Raw genomic sequence first — 12,289 nt, forward strand, 5'->3', positions numbered from 1 at the left:
TATAAAAATGTAATAAATAAATAAATAATAAATAAAATAAATAAATGCTTTGAGCTTTTTGCCATACAGAATAATGAGCTGACTCAAAAAAGAAAACAACAAGGTTTAAAAACACAACTGAAACAAAAACATTTCAGTCATAATAAGTATAGCCTCTTTAGGATAACAACAAGTATTCCTGCTTCATTGGTCAGTAGATTTAAACTAATTATTTGGCCATATATTTCGAAGAAGATATTTTGCCTTTTATAAATGAACAAAAATAATATACCTGCTGAAAACCATTTTGACCTAAAGATGGTTCAAGTGTAAACTTCAACTTTGTGTCAACTCCTATGCAGTAAAAAGAAAACAAAAAAAGCACAGAAAAAGACAATTACTAAAATAGTGGTTTAGAAACTGAAGAAACATTATATTGAGTAAACATTAACATGTGAATGTCCTCAAACATCAAAATTAGTGTATAAGGATAGTACAGGTTTTCACATCTTAGACTAGATATTACTCTGGGTTAGAGGCAGCTTTAGAGAGCAAATAAAAGGAATTTTTTTTAAAAAAAGAATATGTTCCTTTCCTATGTGGGCACAGTACCTGCATGTGAAGGCTCCTTTCCTCCACCAACTTTGCCATGAACAAGCTGTATACCAGGACAGTTCTGGGAATGGGAGGTCTGTGTGCAGCTCCAATATCCCCAGAAGCTTGTGTAATTTGACCAAGCAAGGGAAGGCTGGATGCCTATAGAGGAACACATATGGACCACTAATTTCCAACAATGCCCTATTGCACTGGTGGTGTTCACATCTTAAGGGTGGGAAGAGAACAGAAAAACTGGGCTCTGTTAAGTTCTGTGCGATACTTCCATGCCAGATACTGTACCTATACAATCAAAGATGGAACTCTAGTCAATGAAGAATACACATCATTTACCGCTCACATTCCTTCTTAAGAAATAGGATTAATTTTCTTTATAGGAACAAAGTTTGTATAACTTTGTGTCATAGTTGCTTACAACCACATTATATATTTAAAAGGAAACCATCTCTCCTCTGCAGTCTTTGCAAGTCCATCCACATTAGAACTGATGTACATTGATGGTGCTATATAAATAAATAAATAATAATAATAATAATAATAATAATAATAATAAGGAACATAGCAGGAATGAAGAAAGAGTGCCTACAGCCCAATCATTACTACTCATCACTACACAGAAGATTAGTTTAACATTTCCAAGGCATACTTCAGCTAGGATTGTCTTTTCAAGCACTTTTTTGCAGCTACCATTACAGCCTGATGCTCACATGGATTGAGCTCTATGACAGCTATTATTTTTGTGTGAAATATGCAATTTATTACAAGTATGGCAAGTTATAGAAGAGTTTTCTCATGAACCAGGACCTTAACGTTCATCCTCAGAAGATGCTCCTGAGGTAACGGTTCAAGGAGCGGACTGAGTTACAGAAAGTCATCACCTCCACAGGATGTCTCCAGGGACCTACACCCCTGGGTCCAGAGGAGGTTTCATTCCCATCCTCAGACTCTGAGGACTCCAATCATAAAGATATTAGCATGCATCAGCACAGCTGTGTTGTCACAGCCTGAGGCTGAAAACAGACCAGGCCCTTTTAAGAGAAAAGCCCTTTGTCAGTGTGGAAGTGGGCCTACTAACCTAAAAGAAGCCAAGACCTTACTTAAGGTTCAGTTTCGATCTGCTGCTTGTTGGAGCAACATACTGACAAGGTTGTTTGGCTTCTAGCCCCAGCCCCACTAGGAGCTCTTCATGGTGCTCTCCTTTTTCCATTCCTGCCTTCTTGAGAAACCAAAACCTTGGTAAACACCCAATCCATAGTTGAATCCTGTCACCCAGACCCCACCAGTACGCAAAATAGCTAAGCCTGTGACAGATACCAAACAGAACAATTTTACAAGTAGTCATAAACATGTGGCTGTTATACTGGAAATTCTACTTCTGAGTCAGACTCAGCCACCCCTCTGACATATGCTAGTATTGTTAATTTCACTAATTAGACTATCTCCCAAAGATTTTCTTTTGCAGTGGGATGTGAAAACACTCAAGATGCATGTGCAACAGAACAAAGAGTTATTGTAACTTTCTGTTCAATAACTGTCCTATAATTGCCTGTATAGTGGCAGCCAGAGCCTATTTATGCCTGCAAACACAAGCTGTATTATCAGTAACAAATATAATATAGATTTTCCCCTCTAGAACAGGGGTGGACAACTTTGGAGCGTGAAGCGTCATTTGACCCCTAAAAACCTCTAGGGGACACACCCTCCCCACTTCAGTTGCCACTACAGAAGTGGCTATGTGGGTACCAGTGGGAGCTGATGGCTCCAATTTTGAAGGGGCAGTGATCCAGTGATTCCAAAGGGGATCTAGCAACTTGGAAAATTCCTTTAGAGCTCTGGCTGGTTCTAACTAAAGTCCAGAATGGAATCAACAGCCCTCCAAAACTGGAGCTACCATCTTCTACTGGTGGGTACATTCCCTGCAATTCTGCTGGGAAACAAAGTGTTTGCTCTACATGCATCTTGCTTCCTAGAACTGCTGGGAATACAGCAGCATAGCAGAGGTGGGAAGACATGCCAGAGTTATGGGGCCCTGTGGGGGTGAAAAACTCTTCTACAGGCCACATGTTGCTGACCCCTTCTCTAGACTATTCAGTTGTCAAGGGTTGAAAACTAGCTCCATATTTCATAAAGACAAATGTCTGAACAACATTATCAAATAAGCTATTTATATGCACATTCTCATCCAAATTAACATTTATGATACAATTCTATATATGTTTACTCAGAAGGCCTAGTGAGTTCAAGGGAGCTTACTCCCAGATAACTGGATATAGGATTTCAGCATTAGTTAATTTTTAGAGGGTGAACATAATTGGAATAAAATTTGACAAACCTCACAAATATGTGCCTTCAGAAATAAAAAAATACATTCATATAAAAGACCATAAAAATACCTAGTCTACATTTAAAACTGTCATCTAAACAGGTTCTGACTTTTCCACAATTACGTTTTCCTTTTGTAATCAGATTTCATCAAAAATTGCATGTATAAAGTAGCTAGACACTTAATATTAATTAATATTTGCTTCCAAATAACCATAGCAACCTCAGTGGGAAACTAAGTTTTGTATCTTTCAGGCTTTTGTCTTCATTAAGATCTGAATTGTCAAGCTGGTATTAAGATCGATGGACCATTTGTTTCTATGCTGACCTAGTGTAAGAAGAAGCAAGTACATTAAACAGCTGTACAGTGTCTATATTATTGTAAAGGGCTCTTCTCCCATATCACAGTGTTGCTGTCCAAAACCATGGTGCTGAAATAATGACATCTGGTGCTCTAGGCATAATGTCTAAAACACAACAGAGAATCTTGTGGCACCTTACGGCCTAAGACATTTATTACGACACAAGCACAGTCTGTTTAAAGCTTATGCCATAATAGATGTATTTGTCTTTAGGTTACCACAAAGCTCAGAAATCATATGTTGACAGGTGGCCATATAAATTTAGTAACAGATAAATAAATAAAAATACTGTGTAAAAACTTAAGAACTGGCTCCATGACAAAGGCACTGTACTGAAGCAAGCGTAAAGGGAATTGATGTGTGGGGAAGCAGGAGTTAATTAAGAAATTATCTTTAACCAACTAACGCTCCCTCCATTTCCCCAGTTTGCAGAACCTACTATTTTAGGTCATGGCTTGGCACATTAAAAACAGAATTATTTGGGCTATCTCTTGGAGGACCAAGTATCCTGGCATCACCCATACTTCAGAGTTTACAGTGTGAGGTCTCAAAAATGAGTAGAAGGGGTAAGGTACAAGAAGGGCTGGATCTTTCTATAGGGATCAGCTCTGCCGCTACTGCCCGGCCTGCATGGTTAGATCCAGTAAAGGCTTTTGGCTCCAATATCACTGGGGTTGTGAATTTACTCTGGGTTTCAGACACAACTCTAAAGGAGCTGTCCAAAGTGCTGAACCTTAGATGGCCCCTTGAGAGTTCTCACTGAAATCCAGAGTGGATTCGCAGCCCCACTAATATCGGAGTCATCGGCCTCCCATACTTAGATTTTACATGGTCATTCAAGGCCGTGCCTGCTTCTTTCCTGACACAGCCCTGCACAGAGCAGGAGGAGGAGCAGCCATTTGCTAGGGGTCGCTCGCTGCTCCAGGCCCGAGGCGCAAGAACCTCGCCCTTTGCTATAGCGACGAGTCAAGCAAGCCACATTCTCGAAAGCACACAGACGCACATTCACTCAGAGGAGAGCTTTCCTACCCAAGGAGCTCCTCTCCGTCCGGTCTCCGCCATCCCTGGGCAGCTCTTGAAAGCGTAGCAAAGGAGCGGCCCTGGGCATTTCCTCACACAGAGAGGCAGAATCCCACGCCCTGCCTCCACCAGCTTATACGATTAAAGCCTGCCGGGTTAAGCCCGGCTAAAGGCGTTCGAGATAAGCCACACATGCCCCCAGCAGCCAAGGCAGCACTACTTTCAAACAAAGGCGGGAAAGCAGGGCCGCCGGCGCGTCCCTGGGGCGCCTCCGGCCCGGGCAGCCCTTGCTTACCCGGCTCCAACGTGCAGAGGAGGCGAGGCGCGGTCCGCGAAATGCAGCTCCTCTTCTTCAAGACATTGCTCAGGATGGTGCCTACGCCGCCCCCGCCGCCGCCGCCAGTGCTTTGCCGCTTTAAGCACCTTCCCCCTCGCCTCAGGGAGCTCGTCAGCCTGTCCTGCCTCATGGGTAACCGCGGGCCAAACCCAAACCATCCACCGCTTGTCCGCAGCCCGAGGCTGCGCCTGGCTCCTGCAGGTGCAGCGCGGCTCTCCCAGCTGGTGACGCAATCCCGGGCCTTTCGCGTGTATTATTCAGCAATGCTCCGGCTGACGGATGAGGTGCGCGCGAACGCGGGGGGGGGAGGAGGAGGAGGAGGAGGAGGGAGCTGACGGCTGAGGCGCCCAAAGGAAGGGGTCGCGAGTATTAAAACGGCGGGATGGCTAGTTCGAGAGGCACGGCGAGGAAGAGGGGAAGTTTGCGGGCGCTCCCTTAGCGGGAGGGGACCTCTGCAGTGCAGAGAAGGCAACGTCGAGGCGCCCGAGGAAGAAAAAAGGCTGCTCCCGCCCACAAGCCCAGCATCTCGGCCAAAAAATAGGCGAGCGGCAGTTCCTCCTCGGGCGGTACCGCTTGCTAGCAGGCAGAGGCTTGGGTTAAAAATACATCGGGCTCGGCGTAGATTTCAGCGGCGTCTTCCTACCATCTCAAGCACCGGCGCCAACAGCAGCAGATGGGTCGGCTGCTGCAACCCGTCTGGCGCGCGCCGCCGTCTCGAGCGAGCTGCAGGAGAGCCTGCTGGGCGCGCGCTCCGGTTTATTAACAAACAAAGCCACGTTTGCCGCAAGAGAAGAACACGGCTCTGGCCAAAGCTGCGCCTAAGGCTCCCCAACGCTGGTTAAGGTTTCTTTCCTGTACAAAAGCTACCCCCTGAAATACACAGATTGAAGGAAAGATGGAAGGAAAGGCTATTTCAGGCAGATGCTTAGTAACACAAGTCACACTGGTGTTACCCCTTTGCGCAGAAGGCATCAAATGTGCTACAATAGGATGAAAGATGCTATAATAGAAAACACTTTGCTATGTTGAACAAATCTACAGAAAAATGACATAAAAGCGCTAAGGCTTTTACCTCCACCCATCCTTTTGCCTCTTTCAAAATTCCATGCTCTCTACTACTAAACTTGGGTTCCACATACTTGATATAAAAGCTGAATAAATGCCACACACATGCAAGCATTGCTTTAGGACTGTTTCACAGCTGAAATAAGAAAATATTATGGACGAACACCGAGTATCATCCATATACATGACGTGCATACACATTTTTTCATTTTTTAAACCTCACATCCTCACGTAAACTCATTTATTGAACCCCTTGCAGCATGTTTCCACAGACTGAGGTGGTTTTTCTTTACATGCACGCATGCCACAGTCTACTTATTAGCAGTTTCACAATCATGGATCTGTACCTTGCAGTGCTGGATTTAGGAAAAGCCAAGTAAGCCATGGCTTAAGGCCTTATATTATAAGGGGCCTACAAATATGTTGGAGATAACAAAAATGCATTGTAACTGAAATCGCTTTGGCTTAAACAAGTTGGAAAGTTTAGTGTGACTTACAGCAGAGTTGCCTTAAAAAGAAAAAGCATGGCAACACCACTCAGTATTGGAGGCAATAATCACAAAGTAGAAGCAGAGTAAAAGAAGTTCAACTTTATTAGTGCTTTAATATACATCTTCAGAGAAGGCTATCTAATACTATTTAACTACAAGCATCCTTAATGGTACCCTTTCATTGCCATTTCTATTATAATGCAATATACCCTTTTCTCTGTATTTTTATGGCGTGGGCCCCCTGAATCTTGAAATGGTTTAGGGCCTCAGCATGTCTTAATCCTACCCTGGTAACATGTACTTTTTAGGTACAATGCATTCTTTAGGGTGAATTCAGATTGACCACATGAGGTGGCGGCTGACATAGTGAAGGCACACAAAGGTGATATTTTGACATGGCAACACTGTCCCATCACTGACACAAGAAATTCCACCTATTACTTCAAAGAAGACTCTGTAAGTTCTTAAGAACATTGGTCTTCAACTGGCAGTTTGGGACCCTCAACTGGGTTGCGGTCTGATGGCAGAAGGCCTGGCCCCTCCAACATGGGCACCAACATGCCTGCAAACATCTCTCTTAAAGCCCACCAAGCCTCCTGCCACTCTTGATTTCAATTTTATTTCTTAAGGTTTTTTAGTTTTTTAAAAAAATAACTTGGAGGTTGCCATACTGCAAAGCAAATTGCTGTCATTCAACACCGTCTTTAGTTGGATTCAAAAGAGTTGTGTGTCCTGGAACACAGACTCCACCTCTGCCTTTTATTTAGGTTCTTGGGCAAGTTACATTTCATAGAATCATAGAATAGTAGAGTTGGAAGGGGCTTATAAGGCCATCAAGTCCAACCCCCTGCTCAGTGCAGGAATCCACCTTAAAGCATGCCTGACAGATGGCTGTCCAGCTGCATCTTGAATGCCTCTAGTGTGGGAGAGCCCACAACCTCCCTAGGTAATTGGTTCCATTGTCATACTGCTCTAACAGGAAGTTTTTCCTGATGTCCAGTTGGAATCTGGCTTCCTGTAACTTGAGCCCATTATTCCATGTCCTGCACTCTAGGATGATCGAGAAGAGATCCTGGCCCTCCTCTATGTGACAACTTTTATAGCATTCAAAGAGTGTTATCTTGTCTGCCCTCAGTCTTCTCTTCTCCAGGCCCAGTTCTTTCAGTCTCTCCTCAGAGGGCTTTGTTTCCAGACTTGATCATCCTCGTTGCCCTCCTCTGAGCCCCCAGTTAACTTTTGGGAAATGAGTGTTTTGTGACTGACCATGCTCTCTTATGGGTGCTATTTTGCGACAGGGCCCATGACATTCTCTCAAAATCCCAAATGTGCCCATGGACACAAAATACATTAGTAGGCTTATGGCACCAGCAGATCCAACACACACACATGGTAAAGAAAAATTAATTGGTTCCCATAATTCAGGTCTGACCTGGAGGTAAGTCTCAGATCTGAAAAGGCTGAAAACTACTTTTCTAGAACATGGAGAGCCATTTCCACACCGCAGACTTGCAACATATCAGAACTTTCAAATTAATTGACACCAAACCCAACAGATGATACCTGTATCACTTCCACCATTGCCTTTCTTTTGTGCCATGTACAGTTAACAATATGTGCACATATTTTGAATCCTTTTCATTTATTATGATAGTAAGAGCTGTAAAAGACAAGACTGGACCTTCTATCATATCAAGGTAAGGCTCCTAAATCTAAAGGACCTTCACACTTTATTGCAATCTTTCAAGATTGACTGGTTTCTAACAGGGTTTGACTGGTTTCTAACAGGGTTTAGCTAAGGTTTCTCAAATAGAAATGCAACAAGTCTTAAAAAATACTCCCTGTTCCTCACAAAGTATGTGCTTTTGTTGTGTAGACTAGTCAAGTCATCTAAAGTCATAAAAAAAAACTGTATTCATTACCTAAAGCAAAATGGTTACCAGTTTTTGTTCATACAGGTAGCATGCATGAATTGTGGAAGCCTTCTGTATTACTCCTACACAACACTTTTTTCAGCAGGCCTGTAACATACATGGATAGCTAAGCTTCCTGGTACAATATGTTTATTTTGCTAGCATATTTAGGAGATAGGACTTCTTGCTTATCACACCAATATGAGCAATCTATCAGCTGTTCAAACATTAACTGTATTAACATAAAAGCTGATGATTGTGGGTTTTATTGGTTTTGACTAGGATTCATCCTTGTGTTATTCACATGTGAAATCCATAATGAATGCTAGTTACAAAAGCCACCAGTTTGTGTTTTCCGATTGCTTTCTGTATTAGAAGTATGTGAAATAAAACAGATATACTTAATGTACTTTTTACCTCTCTGAACCAGCCAAAAATCTATACAAATAAGAAATTGCTATGTTAGCCGATGCTAACCATTATGAGTACAGCAAATGGCCACTTATTTTCCTGCAGCAATCAGACTATAAGCAGGTTGGAACAGACTATAAGCAAGGGGTGGTGCCCTCCCTTACCAACACCCTCCCCATATGTCATCAAGCTCCTCCCCTCTGTGGCATAGAGTGCAGTTATTCAAACACATAATAAATATAGCCAATAGCATATCTCTCTCTCTCTCTCTCTCTCTCTCCAAAGACTTTTATGTTTTCCATCAACCACAGAAATAGTTTCTTTTTCTAAATCCCAGCACCAGATGACCTGACCAGATAAGATGTCCTCAATGCCATACTGACTTGTTATTTCCTGCTGCTACTGCCAACCTTACTGCTGGCCACAGCTGTTGATGCTAGATAAGCCTAGAGCTTGTTACAGCAACACAAGAGATGAGAAAAACTCCAGGTTTGTAGGAAAGGGTGATATGTCCCATTATTGCTTTCAGATGTGACCACTTCCAGGCATAACACGACACTGGTACCTGCAGAAACAGGCAATTCTACACACAACTTTCAAACACTTCTCTCACTCTCCCTTCATACGCTCAATTCCAAATTACATTTTATGAGTGCCATATGGACACAATTTCAATAGCTCTTTACACCAATGTAAACATTCAAAACATTTGAGGTGGCAAAGCAAAAAGTTGTATGATAAAGTGCTGCACATGAACAGCTCACCATGTGTTAAAAGCCACCATGGATGCACCAGTAAAAACCTCTCTGTGTTACTTTCAAGACATAGCAGCAATGGCAACAGGTAAACCAAATTTAAGAGCTACTTGATGACAAGAAGCAGATTGGACACATTGGGTAAAGTTGGGCTTCAAAAGATATCTGCACCACTCTTGCTTGTGTACCTTGGAAACCTGCAGTGGTGCTTTCTGACCAAAAAACCCGAAAAATCATGAGAATATCTGTTTTGATTACTGAAAGGAAACAGGGCTTGGCTGGCTTTCAAAAGCTTCTTTAAGCAAAGCTGTCCAGTCTGTGGTCAGGAAACATTACATAATAAAGTAATACAAATTATTCCTTTTTTCACAGCTCCTATTTGTACATTATTTAGCACATTTATCTGCAGTGTACACAATGTTATTGATCCCTATTTTGAAAGCATCTTTTTTGTCACTTAAATGTAATGATTAGCTTAGCAGCTGGTACAAAATTGCACTTTAAAATGCTGATGAGTAGCCTAATCAGTCCAGGCAGCTATGTCAGATGCAATAAAGATTTAATATCTAAGTCTAACAAATGAAGCAATGCTACACTTTGTCTGCAAAAGATATAAATTAGATTTAACTCTGCAATGTAAGAATTTCTCAAGTTACTTTTCAGCTCTGATTGGTGGCAACAACCAATGATATAGGAATCATAATCACACCATCTCTTTAACTTGGATTGCTTAGTATTTCTTTTAAACAAGATTCTGGTCTAACTATTAAGAACTACATGCTGTTAGATGACTTGCCAAACCAGGAGGTAAGACTGCTATGAGAAAACATATTTTGAGACCCAGAACTACAGGAAAAGCTCAAAAACAAACCTTTGCATGCAGAAAGTCTGAGGCTTCACCCTCAAGGGCCCCATGTAGAACTGACTAAGACTCACATATGAAACCCTGGAAAATGGTTGCCAGTCATTGTTAGACCAGACTTCCGCAACCTAGTGCCCTCCAGATGTTTTGGACTGGAACTCAGATCAGCCACAGCCAGCACAGCTGGTCAGGAATGCTGGGAATTATCATCCAAATCATCTGAAGGGCACCAGGTTGGGGAAGGCTGGAGTAGACAATACCAAGCTAGATGGACCAATGGTTAGATGCAGTATGAGGCAGGTTCTCATGTCTTATTAACATGGTGCTGATGTGATGGGTGTACCATGTTTGCTCACACCATGTTGGTGAGGGGATTAGTTTCCTGTAATGTAGCATTCATATCTCACGAGTGCAGTTTCTTGTATCATAGCTTTATCCACATTTTGAAAGCTTTTATATTCTTAACATAAATAAGAGATATGTCAGAGTGATCATGAAACCAACTACACACACACACACACCTACACCTCCTCTTGTTGGCAGACAGTGTACTTGCCAATTCTACAGTCATGAGTTCTATCATTAGGTCTATGAGTATTGTATTATGCGCAAGAATGTATTGTACATTTTGTTCTGTACAGCACCATGAAAACTTATGGTGCTATATAAATAATAATAATAATAATAATAATAATTAATAATAATAATAGTTATACATAGCCATAGTGCAGCTATACAAGACTCCAAGCAAGACAGCAATGTTATTACTATGGTTGAACTATAACAAATCTAGCAATTCAAATTATTATTATTTTTTTACATCAGCATATATTAAAAATCAGACTGTGCAAAAATTGATAGCACTTCCTGACTCTCCATAAATCAGTATATTGCTGGTGCTAATTATCAAACAGCTGTTCCCTATGTGTTGGATCTTCACAGTAAAGGCAACGTTTTCCTTTCATGAGAAGGAGTCTGAAATTTTCTGAGATCAATGTTCCAAGTATAATTTACAGAAGACTTATATTTAATTTATTCTTTCAACATGTTCCTCATGCTTCAGATAGCAATGGCACATACTGATATTAAAAATAACAATTACATGAAATAATGGACATATGGCCTAGAGATGGGCAGGCTTTTATGTAATGTGCACAGTAACAGCTTTTTGTTTTCCCCATATCCTGAAAAATGTGTTCCTGCTTCCCCAAATCCTGCATTGACACTCAGTTGTACCTGTGCTGGTGGTTGCCCAGCTACCTATACCAGCTACATTCATTCTTGATACTTTGCTTTCTGGCCTTCTTTGTACCTTTTCTTAGTGTGAGGTTCACTGATTATTAGGCATGCAAATAGGGTTGAGATGATGATGGGATTGGTGCAATAGCTGACATCACAGAGGCATTCATGGTTGTCTAAAATGAGGAATACTCTAATGCAGCTTCTAGGGGAAAGGGGCCTTGGGAAGAATACCTCCTACGTAAAAAGATTAAGGTCACTCACCTCCATATGGTAAGCATCCAAAGTGCACATTATGCAATAACAGTTATCTGACACCACACATGGATGTATTCCAGACCCAGAGACCTGGTGTGGTGTAGCAGTTTCAGCCTTTCCCAACCTTTTGCCCTCCAGATGTTTTGGACTTCAACTTCCATCAGACCCAGCTAGCATGGCCAATGGTCAGGAACACTTGGAGCTGTAGTCCAAAACTTCTGTAAGTACCAAGTTGGGAAGCCTGAGTTAAAGTGTCAATCAAGGACTGGGGAGACCCAGGTTCAAATCCTCACTTGGCTATGAAACTCAACCTTCCCCAACCTGGTGCCCTCCAGATGTGTTGAGACTGCAATTCCCATAATTCCCAGCTAGCATGGTCGTCGATCAACACATGGGTGGGGACAGATTGCTCTCCTTGCCAACCCTATGGAGCCGGTGGATGGAATGACCTAGCAGTTTTTATTACTGCTGCCACAAATGTTGGGAATATTGCAACCTCATCTGCAAGTTACAGGAAGGGGAAAGGGTTGTAGTTAGTTCATGGGAATTTGTGCATAGCTAGCCTTAGGAACGCAATAGCCTACAATGTATTGTCCTGTGATTAGTTTCCTGTTCTTCCCCCTTCCTACCCCTCTGCCCCTCTCTCTGACCTCCTCTATTGCT

At 42.2% G+C, this 12,289-nt stretch overlaps 1 protein-coding gene across 3 annotated transcripts in view; it reads right to left on the bottom strand.

Moving 5' to 3' along the window:
* TBC1D30 (TBC1 domain family member 30) overlaps window positions 1-12,289 on the bottom strand; it is a 49,291-nt gene that overhangs the window by 19,036 nt on the left and 17,966 nt on the right. For 2 of the 3 annotated variants that reach the window (XM_063133932.1, XM_063133931.1), the window contains exons 1-2: window positions 4,594-4,908; window positions 272-333 (exon numbers count right to left, since the gene is read on the bottom strand). In XM_063133932.1, coding sequence (XP_062990002.1) covers window positions 272-333; window positions 4,594-4,765 — 234 coding nt within the window. In that variant the 5' untranslated portion in view covers window positions 4,766-4,908. Of the gene's footprint in view, window positions 1-271; window positions 334-4,593; window positions 4,909-12,289 lie in introns of those variants that run through there. The other variant, XM_063133934.1, reaches the window with a different exon arrangement.

The sequence above is a fragment of the Elgaria multicarinata genome, chromosome 9 (assembly GCF_023053635.1).
Source record: "Elgaria multicarinata webbii isolate HBS135686 ecotype San Diego chromosome 9, rElgMul1.1.pri, whole genome shotgun sequence".
Classification (NCBI taxonomy): Eukaryota; Metazoa; Chordata; class Lepidosauria; order Squamata; family Anguidae; genus Elgaria; species Elgaria multicarinata.